The sequence below is a fragment of the Chiloscyllium plagiosum genome, chromosome 23 (genome assembly GCF_004010195.1).
Source record: "Chiloscyllium plagiosum isolate BGI_BamShark_2017 chromosome 23, ASM401019v2, whole genome shotgun sequence".
In the NCBI taxonomy this organism is placed as follows: domain Eukaryota; kingdom Metazoa; phylum Chordata; class Chondrichthyes; order Orectolobiformes; family Hemiscylliidae; genus Chiloscyllium; species Chiloscyllium plagiosum.
In genome coordinates, this window is record NC_057732.1 from 35,034,282 (window position 1) to 35,046,979 (window position 12,698).

At 42.5% G+C, this 12,698-nt stretch overlaps 1 protein-coding gene across 1 annotated transcript in view; it reads left to right on the plus strand.

Moving 5' to 3' along the window:
* LOC122561774 (lectin-like) overlaps positions 1–11,966 on the plus strand; it is a 14,046-nt gene extending 2,080 nt beyond the window's left edge. Inside the window, exons 2-4 of the mRNA XM_043713908.1 lie at positions 7,848–7,988; positions 8,070–8,178; positions 11,745–11,966. Of these exons, the coding sequence (XP_043569843.1) occupies positions 7,848–7,988; positions 8,070–8,178; positions 11,745–11,833 (339 nt within the window). The 3' untranslated portion in view covers positions 11,834–11,966. The remainder of the gene's footprint in view (positions 1–7,847; positions 7,989–8,069; positions 8,179–11,744) is intronic.
* Positions 11,967–12,698: the final 732 nt, after the last annotated feature.

Sequence of the window (12,698 nt, forward strand, 5' to 3'; positions counted from 1 at the left end):
AAAAGCTTCATACTTTCCACTCTATCCACATTGTTAACAATCTTACAAACTTTTATCGGGTCACTCCTCAACCTCCTGTGTTCGAGTGAAAACAAACCCAGTCGATCCAACTTTTCTTCAAAGCTAAAATCCACGATACCTTTGCAACATCCTGGTAAACTTTTTCTATGCCCTCTCCAAAGCGTCCACATCCTTCTGGTAGTGTGGTGACCAGGACTGTATGCAATACTCCAAGTGTGGCCTAACTAAAATTTTAAAAAGCTGCAACATAACTTCTCTATCCTTATACTCAATGCCCCTTCCAATGAAGGCATGCATGGCATAAGCCTTTCATACTACCTTATCTACCTCCTCTGCCACTTTCAGTGATATGTGGCCCCGCACACCCAGATCCCTCTGCATAATCATCCTCTTAAAGGTTCTGCCATTCACTGTTTAATTTCCATTTGCTCTTAGCTTTCCAAAATGCATCATCTCACAATTTTCTGGATTAAATGCCATCTGCCACTTTTCTGCCCATGTCTCCAATTGATCTAACACCTGCTATTTCCTCTGACAATCCGCCTCACTTTTTGCAATTCCACCAATCTTCGTATGGCCTACAAACCTACCCATTAGACCAGCTACGTTTTCCTCCAAATAATGTGTGCACCTCATGAACAGCAGAGGTCCCAGCAATGATCCCTGTAGAACACCACAATCTGAGCCCTCCATTCCGAAAAGCATCCTTCCACCACTACCTTCTGTCTCCTATGACTAAGCCAGTTCTGTATGTATCTTGCCAGCTCACCCCGGTACCATGTGACTTCACCATTTTAACAATCTGCCATGAAGGACCTTGTCAAAGGCTTTACTGAAGTCCACGTAGACAACAGCAACCACATGTCTCTCAATAATCATCTTTGTCACCACCTCAAAAAACGTGGTCAAGTTAGCAAAGCATGATTTCGCACGCACAAAATATACTGTCATTGAATATTTTTCAGACTGATAGATAGATTTTTATGTATCAAGTGGATTAACAGTTACAGAGAGAAAGTGGGAGAAGGGGGTTGAGAAACTTAGCAGCCATGATTGAATGGCGGAGCAGGCTCGATGGGCTGAATGGCCTAATTTCTACTCCTTATGTCTTAAAACCTTAAAACCATGCTGTCTATCACTAATAAATCCATTTGTTTCAACATACAATGGAACTTGTCCCTTTGGATCTCTTCCAATAATTTCCCTACCACTGAGGTGACACTCACAGGTCAGTAATATCATGGATTATCCCTGTTATCCTTCTTGAACAATGGAATAAAATTGGCTATTCTCCAGTCCACTGGGACCTCAGCTGGGGTCAAAGAGGATACAAAGATGTCTGTCAACACTCCAGTGATTTGTTCTCTTGTCTCCCTCAACATTCTGGAATAGATTCTATCAGGACTCAGGGGCTCCTTTACTTAATACTTTTTAAGAAGCATAATACAACTTCCTTTTTAACAGTAACTTGGCTGAGAAACTCAACACTCCCTTCCATAAGATCATCCACCAATTCCATCTCTTTGGTGAATACTGACACAAAATATTCATTTCGGACCTGACCTACCTCTTCTGGCTCCACACGTAGATTCGCTCCTGTGTCCCTGAGTGGGCCAACCCTTTCCCTGGTTACTGCCTTCTTGCTTTTTATATATGTACAAAAAGCCATATCTTCTCCTTAATCCTGTTTGTGAATGATTCCTTTTTGCCCTTCTAATTCCTGGTTCAAGTTCTTGCCTATTTTCCTTCTATACTTCAAGGACTTCCTCAGTTCCCATACATACGCTTCCTTTTACTTTTTGACCAAGGTCATAACGTCCCTGGTCATCCAAGATTCATGTAACATGTTGTACTTATTCTTTATTCTCCCAGGAATGTGCTACTCCGGAATTCTTATCAACTGACATTTCAAATACTCCCACATGTCCGATGTACATTTACCCTCAAACAGTTGTATCCTTTTTGCCCTTCTAATTCTTGGTTGAATTTCTTTCCTGTTTTCCTTATATGCTCCAAAGGCTTGATCAGTTCCCATCCTCCTAAGATCTTACACGCGCTTCCTTTTACTTTTTGACCAAGGTCATAACGTCCCTGGTCATCCAAGGTTCATGTAACGTGTTGTACTTATCCTTTATTCTCCCAGGAATGTGCTACTCCGGAACTCTTATCAACTGACATTTCAAATACTCCCATGTGTCCGATGTACATTTACCCTCAAACAGCTGCCTCTAATCCACATTCTCCAGTTCCTGCCTACTGATGTTGTAGGTCACTTCCCCCAATTTAACAGCTTCACCTGAGGACTGCTGTTACTCCTATCCATGAATATCTTAAAACACACAGTATTATAGTCACTATTCCCGAAATGCTCCCCCACTGAAACTTCGCTCAGCTGGCTGGACTATTTCCGAAAACCAGGTCCAGTATCACCCTTTTCCTGGTTGGACTGGTCACAAATTGTGTCAAGAAACCTTCCTGAATGGTCCTTACATTGAACGGCAGAGTACATTCAAAGGCCCAAATGGCCAATCCCTGCATCAATCTTCTCTGTTTGTCTGTTTCCATCCAATTAGGGTCAGTGAGTGAGCACTCAGACAGAGAGCCAACCGGCTGAAGATGCATCCTGGTGCAGTCCAGCAGCTGGTATGTGTCCCTGAGCACACAATGTCTTTGCTGCAGCATTACAATGGTAGATGTCAGTGTGTTGCTGAGGTGCAGCATTGAAAGGCAGAAGCACAATGTAATGGGATTGGAGCTGTACCATGAAGGATTTTAGACACAGACACGTCAGATACTAGTACTTGCAGACATGGGAACATTTTGCTAGTGCCCATGGAAGATGCCAAGAGATATTTGAGCAAGATGTCCAATGTGAAGGTCCTAACGGAGCAAGCAGTGAATTGAAGTCGCCAGTTATTCGCTCTCCGTGTTCTGAATTTTCAGCATCTTGTTTACTCCTGGCCAGTGGTAGGATGGGACGCTGCAGGTCAATTAGGCAAGATGTGCACTTAACAAGGGTTAGTCCTCCTTAATAAGTGAGACAATGCTGCTCCTTTAACAAGGTTAAGTTGTCCTTGGCTTTTTTCAAAAGGGGTCATAAAGGCAGAGGTTCCGATATGCCTGGAAATATCTATTTGAGAAGGTATTTAAGTATTTCTTTTAAAACAGTTGTACCATGAAAGGGAAGTGGCCAGTTCTCCTAGTTCAGGGTCTGGTTTGCTTTGGTTTGAGCAAGCTGTCTGTCTGAAGCTGCTGGTCAAAGAAAAAGCTCCATGCTGACCCTCTCTCTCTCTCTGACATCTCTCTCCTGTCAGAACCTGTGTTTGACTTACCTGTTTTGCCAACGGGATGCTTAAGGGATATTGCAAGTATTTGGAACAATATTATTAATTTGCCATAGAGTCAATTGAGTTTTCAGATGGATTATGTTATTTGAAATCTTGTTCTCTTTTGTTCTATTTCACTCACTCGTGTAAATAAGTTCTGTTTTATTTAAAGCTGAGTGGTTGGACCAGCCCCATCACTCCTGGAATATCCACATAGACCTGCTTAAAACAACCAGCAATGTTAGGGTCTGGGTTACCTGCTTGAAATGTTTTGAGGGTGTCTGGCCTGGTCCATAACAGATTGGGGGCGCTTTGCAGGATTTATTCTATTGTTCCAATTTGGGATTCGGGTTACTGGACTCATAGGAAGCAAGTGCTACGTGTCAGTGTCTTTTGTTCCAAGTGTTGAATTCGGTTGGTTTAAAGAGTGCTTGGTGCAGTAATGGTGCTTACCGTCACTCAGAGTTTTCTGGGGGTGGAAGAAGTGACTTTTGTGGGTTTTACATAAGATGGACAAGGAAAAGCTGCTGGGATTAGCAGTCAAGCTGGAGTTGGAGCTGCCTCCTTACATGAGGAAAGGGGAGATAATTACATCAACAGCTCAGCATTTAAATTTGCAGGAAACACCATCTTTGGAGATGACTAAAATTCAACTGAAAATGAAACAACTTGAGTTAAAGGCAAAAGACAAATAACAAATCACTTAATCAGAACAAAAAAAAGAGAGAGAAGAGAGAGAAAAGGAGAGGGAGGAAAGGAAGAAAGAGAGGGAATTTGAACTTCATAAATTGGCACTTGGACAGGAAAGTCAGCTGTAAAGGATGGAGATGAAGGCTGAGGGTCAGATTAGTCAGGAAGAGTGTGAGGATGAGCAAACCCATGACAACCAAAGGCCTGTTCGGGATCTGATTAAATATATTCAAACATTGCCTAAATTTGATGAGAAGGATGTAAGAGCCTTTTTCATCTCATTTGAGAAGGTGGCTAAAGAAATGAAGTGGCCAGTGACCAAGTGGGTTATGTTGATCCAAACAAAACTTGCAGGTAGAGCTCATGAGGGCTTTGCATCACTATCAGGGGAGGTATCTCGGGCATATGAGGAGGTGAAGACAGACACTGTACTGCAGGCGATTGCATGACTGCTGGAGCTTGTAAGGGATATGCATAATGTTAATTAAATCTTGGAGCCTGTAAATACCAGCCAGTATCAGTTGCTCCATCGAAACTCGGGATTAATAAAGAAACCGATCGGAATCTTAACTGTCAGACAAGTGTGAATTGCTCTATCGGAACCTGTAACTGTTACGTGTGAATGGCTCTATTTAAGTCTAAAGTTGATAAGTGTAATTGTCAATTTAGTTAAACTGAAACTATTGAAAATGGCTAGCCTGTTAGACGCATAGTAATTCCTTGAAACAATGAACTATTGAATACGGGATCGGAACCGCTCCCGGGGATGGCTGAGCCATTGTCAAGCACAGCAGGAGCTGGACAGGCACTTCGATGTGGCCAATAGGAGGACGGATCCTCAGCGCGCGCAGATGAATGGACCAATGGGGAAGGCGAACTGACCGGGGACTCCAGGCAGCGCTAAGTATAATTGTGTCAAGTTTGAACAAGAAGACAGAACGCCTTCTCCAACGAATGCATGCTTGTAGATTCGTTGTACCAGTTAAGATTCTGTGAATAAACTGCTGTCTGCGTCTAACCATAGTTGCCAGTGTGAGTCTCTCCTTCCGAAAGAATACGCAAAGACGGGACCCCGCGGGTCTGTCTTAACACACTGTAAGAGCATATAAGTTTGTGTCACAAGCCCACTGACAGCATTTCAGGAATCTAAGGAAAGATCCTGGTGAAACCTACATTGAGTTTGAAAGGATCAAACAAAGTAATTTTCACGGGTATGCTCTATTTTTAATGCCTTTATCCATCTATGATGCTCTTTGAGAATCAATTATTTTGGAGGAATTCAAAAATTCACTTTCTGAGTTTGTGAGAACTCATGTGGAAGAGCAGAGAGTTAAAACGGCATGATGAGCAACTGAAATGGCTGATGATTGTGAGCTGGTTCATATATCAACAAAATAAGCAGTACTACAATTCTTGGATTTTATCGGATATCCATGCCGAATTTTAGCAGTGTGGCTGCTCCACTCTCTGAACTGCTAAAGAAAGTCAAGAAGTTTCAGTGGACAGCAAACTGTCAGAAGGCATTTGACAGTCTTAAAGCTGTGTTAACCACTGCCTCAGTGTGAGCCGCACCAAATTACACAAAACCATTCAAGATGAGTATCGATGTGAGTGAAATGGGTGTTGATGCTGTGTTCTTACAGGAAGACAACGAGAAGACAGAAAGATCTATCAGTTATTTCTCCAGGAAATTGAACATTCATCAGTAGAAATATTCAAAGTTGAGAAGGGAACTCTGAACTTGATGTTGGTGTTACAACATTTGAAAGTTTATATCACCAAGTTAAAAATTGCACAACACCAGGTTATGGTCCAACAGGTTTATTTGGAAGCACTAGCTTTCGAAGCGCTGCTCTTTCATCAGGTGGTTGTGAAGCAGGACCATGAGACACCGAATTTACAGCAAAAGATTACAGTGCCATGCAGCTGAAATACTTTAAACAAACTCAGATTAAGTCTCTCATCTTTTCGAATGGGTTTGTTAGTTTTGGTCATTGAGTTTGTAAATCCCAGAATTCTTTTCAAGTCACATTCTCAAGATAGCTTCAGGTTTTCTAACAAAAGGTGTCCTCTCAGCTCAGATTGTTATGTTACCAGTAATGTATCTGAGACAATCATATACACTGATCAGAACCCACTGATGTTTGTGGCGAAATTTAAGGACAAAAATTCCAGATTGCTTAGATGGAGTTTGTTGTTACAGCCGTTCAATTTGAAAATTGTGCATGTGTCAGGACAGGAAAACGTGATTGCCGATGGGTTGGAGGAGAAACAGAGACATTCGGTGACAGGAGCAAACAGACTGAAATGGAATATAGTAGTGCATGCTTGCATGTTGATCGTCAATGTAATGTATCTGCGTGTTGTAGTGTACTAACAATTTAATATTAAGGTGTTTTAAAATGAAGCCATCTTCAAATATTGACAGATTTTATATTAGGGACAGAAGGTGTGACAACGCTGCTCTTTTAACAAGATTATGTTGTCCTTGGTTTATTTCAAAAGGGGTAATAAAGGCAGAGGTTCTGATATGACTGGAAATATCTATTTGAGAAGTCTTTCAAGTATTTCTTTTAAAACAGTTGTACAATGAAAGGGGAGTGGCCAGTTCTCCCAGTTCAGGGTCTGGTTTGGTTTGGTTTTAGCAAACTGTCTGTCTGAAGCTGCTGGTCAAAGACACAGCTCCATGCTGACCCTCTCTCTCTGACATCTCTCTCCTGTCGGAACCTGTGTTTGACTTGCCTGTTTTGCCAATGGGGTGTTTAAGGGATATTGTAAGTATTTGGAATAGCATTATTATGTTGCCAAGGAGCTGATTGGGTTTTCAGATGGATTATGTTATTTGAAATTTTGTTCTCTTTTGTTCATGTTTCATTCAGTAATCTGTAAATAAATTCTGCTTTCTTTAAAACTGAGTGGTTGGGCCAGCTGCATCACTCCTGGAATATCCACAAAGACCTGCCTAAAACAACCAGCAACTTTAGGGTCTGGACTACGTTCTTGAAACGTTTTGAGGGGATCTGGCCTGGTCCATAACACAGGCAATTTACCACAACCCAGTGAGAATCTCACTTCATTGTTGAGCAATTTGTTTAAAGTTGCAGAGAGTTGTTCCTGATATCAGGATAGGCCTTGCTGGACCTCTCACATGTTTCTGCCACATTTCTCACCGTATATCATGTGGTTCAGGCCCTGACAAGATTCTGCCCTTCTCCATCATCCATTGTCTGTGCATTTGAGCTTGAACCAGAATCACTCATTGTGTAACTTTACAATCCCTACATCAACAACCTGTTAAATTCCTAAGAAACCATCACTGAGTCACATGATCTCCTGAGAATACGATCTAAAGTTGACAAGCATCGATGTGCTGTAGTCTGTTATTGTGAGAAATGTGTTGCTGTCAATGTGATCACTGCACAGTGACATGGACTGCAGTGACTGTCCACATCTGGATTGACAGCTGTGTGTGGATAAAACTTGGGGAGAACAGGAAACACAGTGTCACAGACAGAGCGTTCGAGCACAAGCCCAGCCCAATATCAGCTGTTACACAGAAGCTGCTGACATTTCTATCTGATGGGTTGAAGCCACAATGAGATTGTTCCCAAATCCTCAGCCTCAGTGTGGCACCATTCACTGAAGTTTGGAGTCAGCCCATATCAGGTCCTTGTGTCCACGCAATCATGGGGTTGTAGTTTTATTGTCTTCATAAGAGTTGCAATTTAGAACCTCGTGAATTGTCTCATTCTAATAGCTTTTGTAAAAATGTTAACAAGTGACAAGTTGACTTTGTAATTTACTCTCAAGCTGCACTGCCGAGATCTGGCTCCAGGCGGCCATCTTGCTTCCCTGCACTGGATGGAGCAGAATAATGTTCTTGCAGGAATGATACGTAACTCCCAAAATAATGATGTCCCAACTTGGATCGGTTTGAGTGACATCCACAAGGTAATGTTGCTCCTGTTATTGCATCATATTATTAAGGTGAGAAAGTTACATATTTTACATGATCTGATTTTACTTCCACAGGAGGGGACTTTCCTATGGAATGATGGATCTGCATCAGATTTTATGTTTTGGGCTGAAGATGAACCCAGTCATAAAAATCCAAAGGAGAAGTGTGTGCACGCTTTCTTAAGTAAGTCAATGCATTGCAGTGTGATAGAAAGGTTGACCTTCAGGAAAATGTTTCCTGGAAAACAGTTCATTGGATTAGATTTTGACAGGGCTCTACTTTTGCTGCTTGACAGTCACTTTGTAAGTAAAACTGTTAAAAGGAGGAGAGTAAGGGGTCCTGAGATTTGGAGAACAGAGCATCCCCCGGGAGTAACATTAAAGTTTTCTCCTTCTGCTCAAATGCCTGCCTCTGTGGGTTCCACAGTGACATGGTTACACTAACACCAGCCTTGGAACTGGTGCACATTTAATGAACTGATTCTGACACATACCAGGCTGCAGCCGTGCTCCCAGTGAGCAGTACACAACATTCTGAGGAACAGTATCAATCATCCCAGATCCAGCCCTCACTTTACTAATGTACCACACACACCCCTCCCCATCTTGACAGGATTTGACTCCCTGATTCAAAACTAATTAATCCAGATAGATTATTCTAAACTGAAATCCCACTGACCATTCCTATTACCTGAAGTCTTTGGCACCGTCCTTGAGACTGTTTAACTCTGTTATGAATCTTTGCTGTCCACACACACAGGAGAATTCAGTCCAGAGTAAAATTAGAAAGTCTCCCAGGCTATTTACAAACTCTACACCTTGACGGCTTTTATTCCTACCTATCCTGATCTGTCTGGTTTACTCTGTCTATCTACAATGAGATAGACTCAATTGTCCTTTATTAATGAAAAGCACACTACAAGTCGAAGTATGAATAGGATTACTTCACAAGCTTACTCTTGTGCTGAAAAATGTGTTGCTGGAAAAGCGCAGCAGGTCAGGCAGCATCCGAGGAGCAGGAAAATCAATGTTTTGGGCATAACCTTGTGGCTTATTGCCAAAAGGTGACCACACCTCCCGTGCACTCTGGAATAATTCCACAGAGGCTGGTATCCCCATCACCAAGTCACCTATTATTTCCAGCTGGAGAGACCTTAATATTGATCCAGCTCCCTCAAAGTCAGCTCTCAGAGTATACAGGACATCTGACACTCCTGTTCTTACCTGTCAGCCAGGGCTCCCTGCTTGATCCAAGAGCATGGAACAGAAAACAGTGCAGCACAATACAGGCTCTTCAGCCCTCAATGTTGTGCCAGCCCTTTGTCCTACTCTAAGATCAGACTAACCTTCATTGTACTATCTTCTCTGTTGAGAGTGTAGTGTTGGAAAAGCACAGCAGGTCGGGCAGCATCCGAGAGCAGGAGAACTGACTCAAAGCCCTTTGAGTCACTTAATTATCCCTAATGTATCTGACTCTACTACCACCACTGGCAGTGCATTCCACACACTCACCACTCTCTGTGGAAAGAACCTACCTCTGAGATCTGTCCTCCAATTACCTGAAAATTATGCCCCCTCATGATAGACATTTCCACCATGGGAAAATGTCTCTGGCTATCCACTTTATCTGTGCCTCTCAATATCTTGTACACCCCTGTTATGTCACCTCTCATCCTTCTTCATTCCAATGAGAAAAGCCCTGGTTCCCTCAACCTTTCTTCATAAGACATGCCCTCCAGTCCAGGCAGCATCCTGGTAAATCATCTCTGCACCCTTTCAAAAGCTTCCACATCTTTCCTATAATGAGGTGAACAGAACTGAACACAGCTTTCCAAGTGTGGTCTAACCAGAGTTCATTAGAACTGCAACATAACCTCACAGCTCTTCAATTCAATCTTTCTGTGAATGAAAGCCAACACACCATACGCCTTCTTAACAAACCTATCAACTTCGATGGTAACTTTGAGGGATCTATGGACATGGACCCTAAGATCCCTCTGTTCCTCCACACTACCAAGAATCCTGCCTTTAACCCTGTGATCTGCAATCAAATTCAACCTTCCAAAATAAATCACTTCACACTTTTCCAGTTCGAACTCCATCTGCTACTTCTCAGCCCAGTTCTGCATCGTGTCAACATCCCGTTGCAACCTACAACACCCCTTCGCACTATCCACCACTCCATCAACAGTTGTGTCATGGGAAAATTACTAACCCACCCTTCCACTTCCTCATCCAAGTCATTTATAAAAATCACAAAGGTCTAAGGACAGATCCCTGCAGAACACCACTGGTCACCGAGCTCCAGGCTGAATACTTTCCATCTACCACCACACTCTGTCTTCTATGGGCCAGCCCTTCTATATCCAGACAGCCAGGTTTTCCTGTATCCCATGCCTCCTTACTTTCTGAATGAGCCTACCATGGGGAGCTTTATCAAATGCCTTGCTAAAATCCATGTACAGCACACACACTGCTGTACCTTCATCAATGTGTTTTGTTACATCCTCAAAGAATTCAGTAAGGTTTATGAGGCATGACCTGCCCTTCACAAAGCCACGCTGACTAATTCCAATCAAACTATGGTTTTCCAAGTAACCATAAATCCTGTCTCTCAGAATCCTCTCCAATACTTTGCCCATCGCTGATGTAAGACTGACTGTTCTGTAATTCCCAGGGTTCTCCCTATTCCCTTTCTTGAACAAGGGAATGCCATTTTTGAGCCTCCAATCATCTGGTACAACAGTGGACAGTAAGGAAGCAAAGATCATCGCTAAAGGTGCAGCAATCTCTTCCCTCGCTTGTTATAGAAACCCAGAGTATATCTTGTCTGGCCCAGGGGATTTATCTATTCTTATGTTTTTCAAAATTTTCAGCACATCCTCCTTCCTAATATCAACCTATTCTACCATATCAGTCTGTTTCATGCTATCCTCAGAAACATCAAGGTCCCTCTCAGTAGTGAATACTGAAGCCAATGATTCATTTAGGACCTCCTCTACTTCTTCTGACTCCAGGTGCAAGTTCCTTCCATATTCCTCACTCTGGCCATCCTCTTATTCCTCACATAAGTGTAGATTGCCTAATGGTTTTCCTTAATCCTACCCATTAAAGCTTTTTCTTGCCCTCTTCTCGCTCTCCTAACTCCATCATTCAGTTCCTTCCTGGTTACCGTGTAACCCTGTCTGATCCTTGCCTCCTCAACCTTAAGTAAGCTTCCTTCTTCCTCCTGACTAGATGTTCCACATCCCTTGTCACCCAAGGTTCCTTCACCCTAGCATCCCTTCCTTGCCTCAGTGGGACAAACCCTGTCCAGCAGTATCAGCAGATGCTTCCGAAACAACCTCCACATTTCTGTCGTGCATTTCCCTGAGAACATCTGATCCAGAATAACAGCCCAATCAGTGAACTCTTATTCTATTAAGTCCACCTGGCTGACATTGTTACAATCATTACACACTGTGTCTGTGTTAAATCAGAACTTCAGCCAGATACAGTAACAACCCTCACAATATTTAATCCAAACACTCATCCCTTCAGAGAATAGTGAAACCATCATCAAACCAATTGATCTTTCAGTAGCACAAGTTTCATACAATTTATTTTTCTCATTGTGACTGACCCAACAAATTTAAGATTATGACAAATATCGTAAATAAGAACAAGATCATTGGTGCTCCTGATAACAGAAACCGAATCAATCACAGAAATAGTTGTTTCATTTACTGAACTCTTCTTTCTTTCCTTCAGACAACTCACTTTACTGGAACGATGCGTCTTGCAACTTGAAACTGACTTTCCTTTGCTCCTACAAACTGGTGCGTCCCAGCTGCCACTAAAAGAGTCTATCGCTGCTCCACGGATCCTGTCTGGGAGTGGATGTAGTGCCTCAATCTGCTTGTAGGTGCGATCACAGCCAATGAGGACTGTACTGACTTAGTTTCTCAGCCAAGAATAAAAATTGCATCATGAGTTGTGTGTTTGTTACTGTGAGTCTAGTTTATAGCAGCCTTCCTGTCCCACTGATGCTTCCTACCCATCTGTCCTTTCAATGCTATACTGGGGAGGAGACAGCAGAACGGGGACATAGATAGTTTTATAATCCATTTCCACAATGTGGGTATTACTGCAGGGTCCAACTCTATTCCCCTTTGGGAAGGTGCTGACTGTGAGCTTCCTTCTTGAATTAGTGCAGTGCGACTGGAACAGATACACCCCGTCTTTACAGGGAGGGTGTTCTAGGATTTAGATACAGTGACAGTGAAGGAATAACATTCATTCCAGGTCAGGATGGAGTGTACCTTGGAGGGGGACCTGCAGTTTGTGGTGTTCTAATGCCCTTGTAGGTCTGGTTCATACAGCTCACTGATTAGGAAAGTGTAGTCAAAGGAGCTGTGGCCAGTAGCTGAAGGCATTATTTTTAATAATTTAGAAGAATATCAGTTTAACATCAAGCATATGATGCATGTTGCTTATCTAATAGACTAACCAAAAAGCTTTTGATTTTCAAAATTCAACGTTAACAACATGTAGAATGTGCACGATCATCTCTCCAGGTCTGGCATTAACCCTGGCACTGAGTGTGAGTCAGTGGGCTTTAAGAATTCCAGAATTAAATACTCAGGTCCGATCACAGTTAGACTTTAAAGTTATGAGTTTGAATGGGATTTTATGTCACTTACATTGGTACAGTTTGGTTGGCTT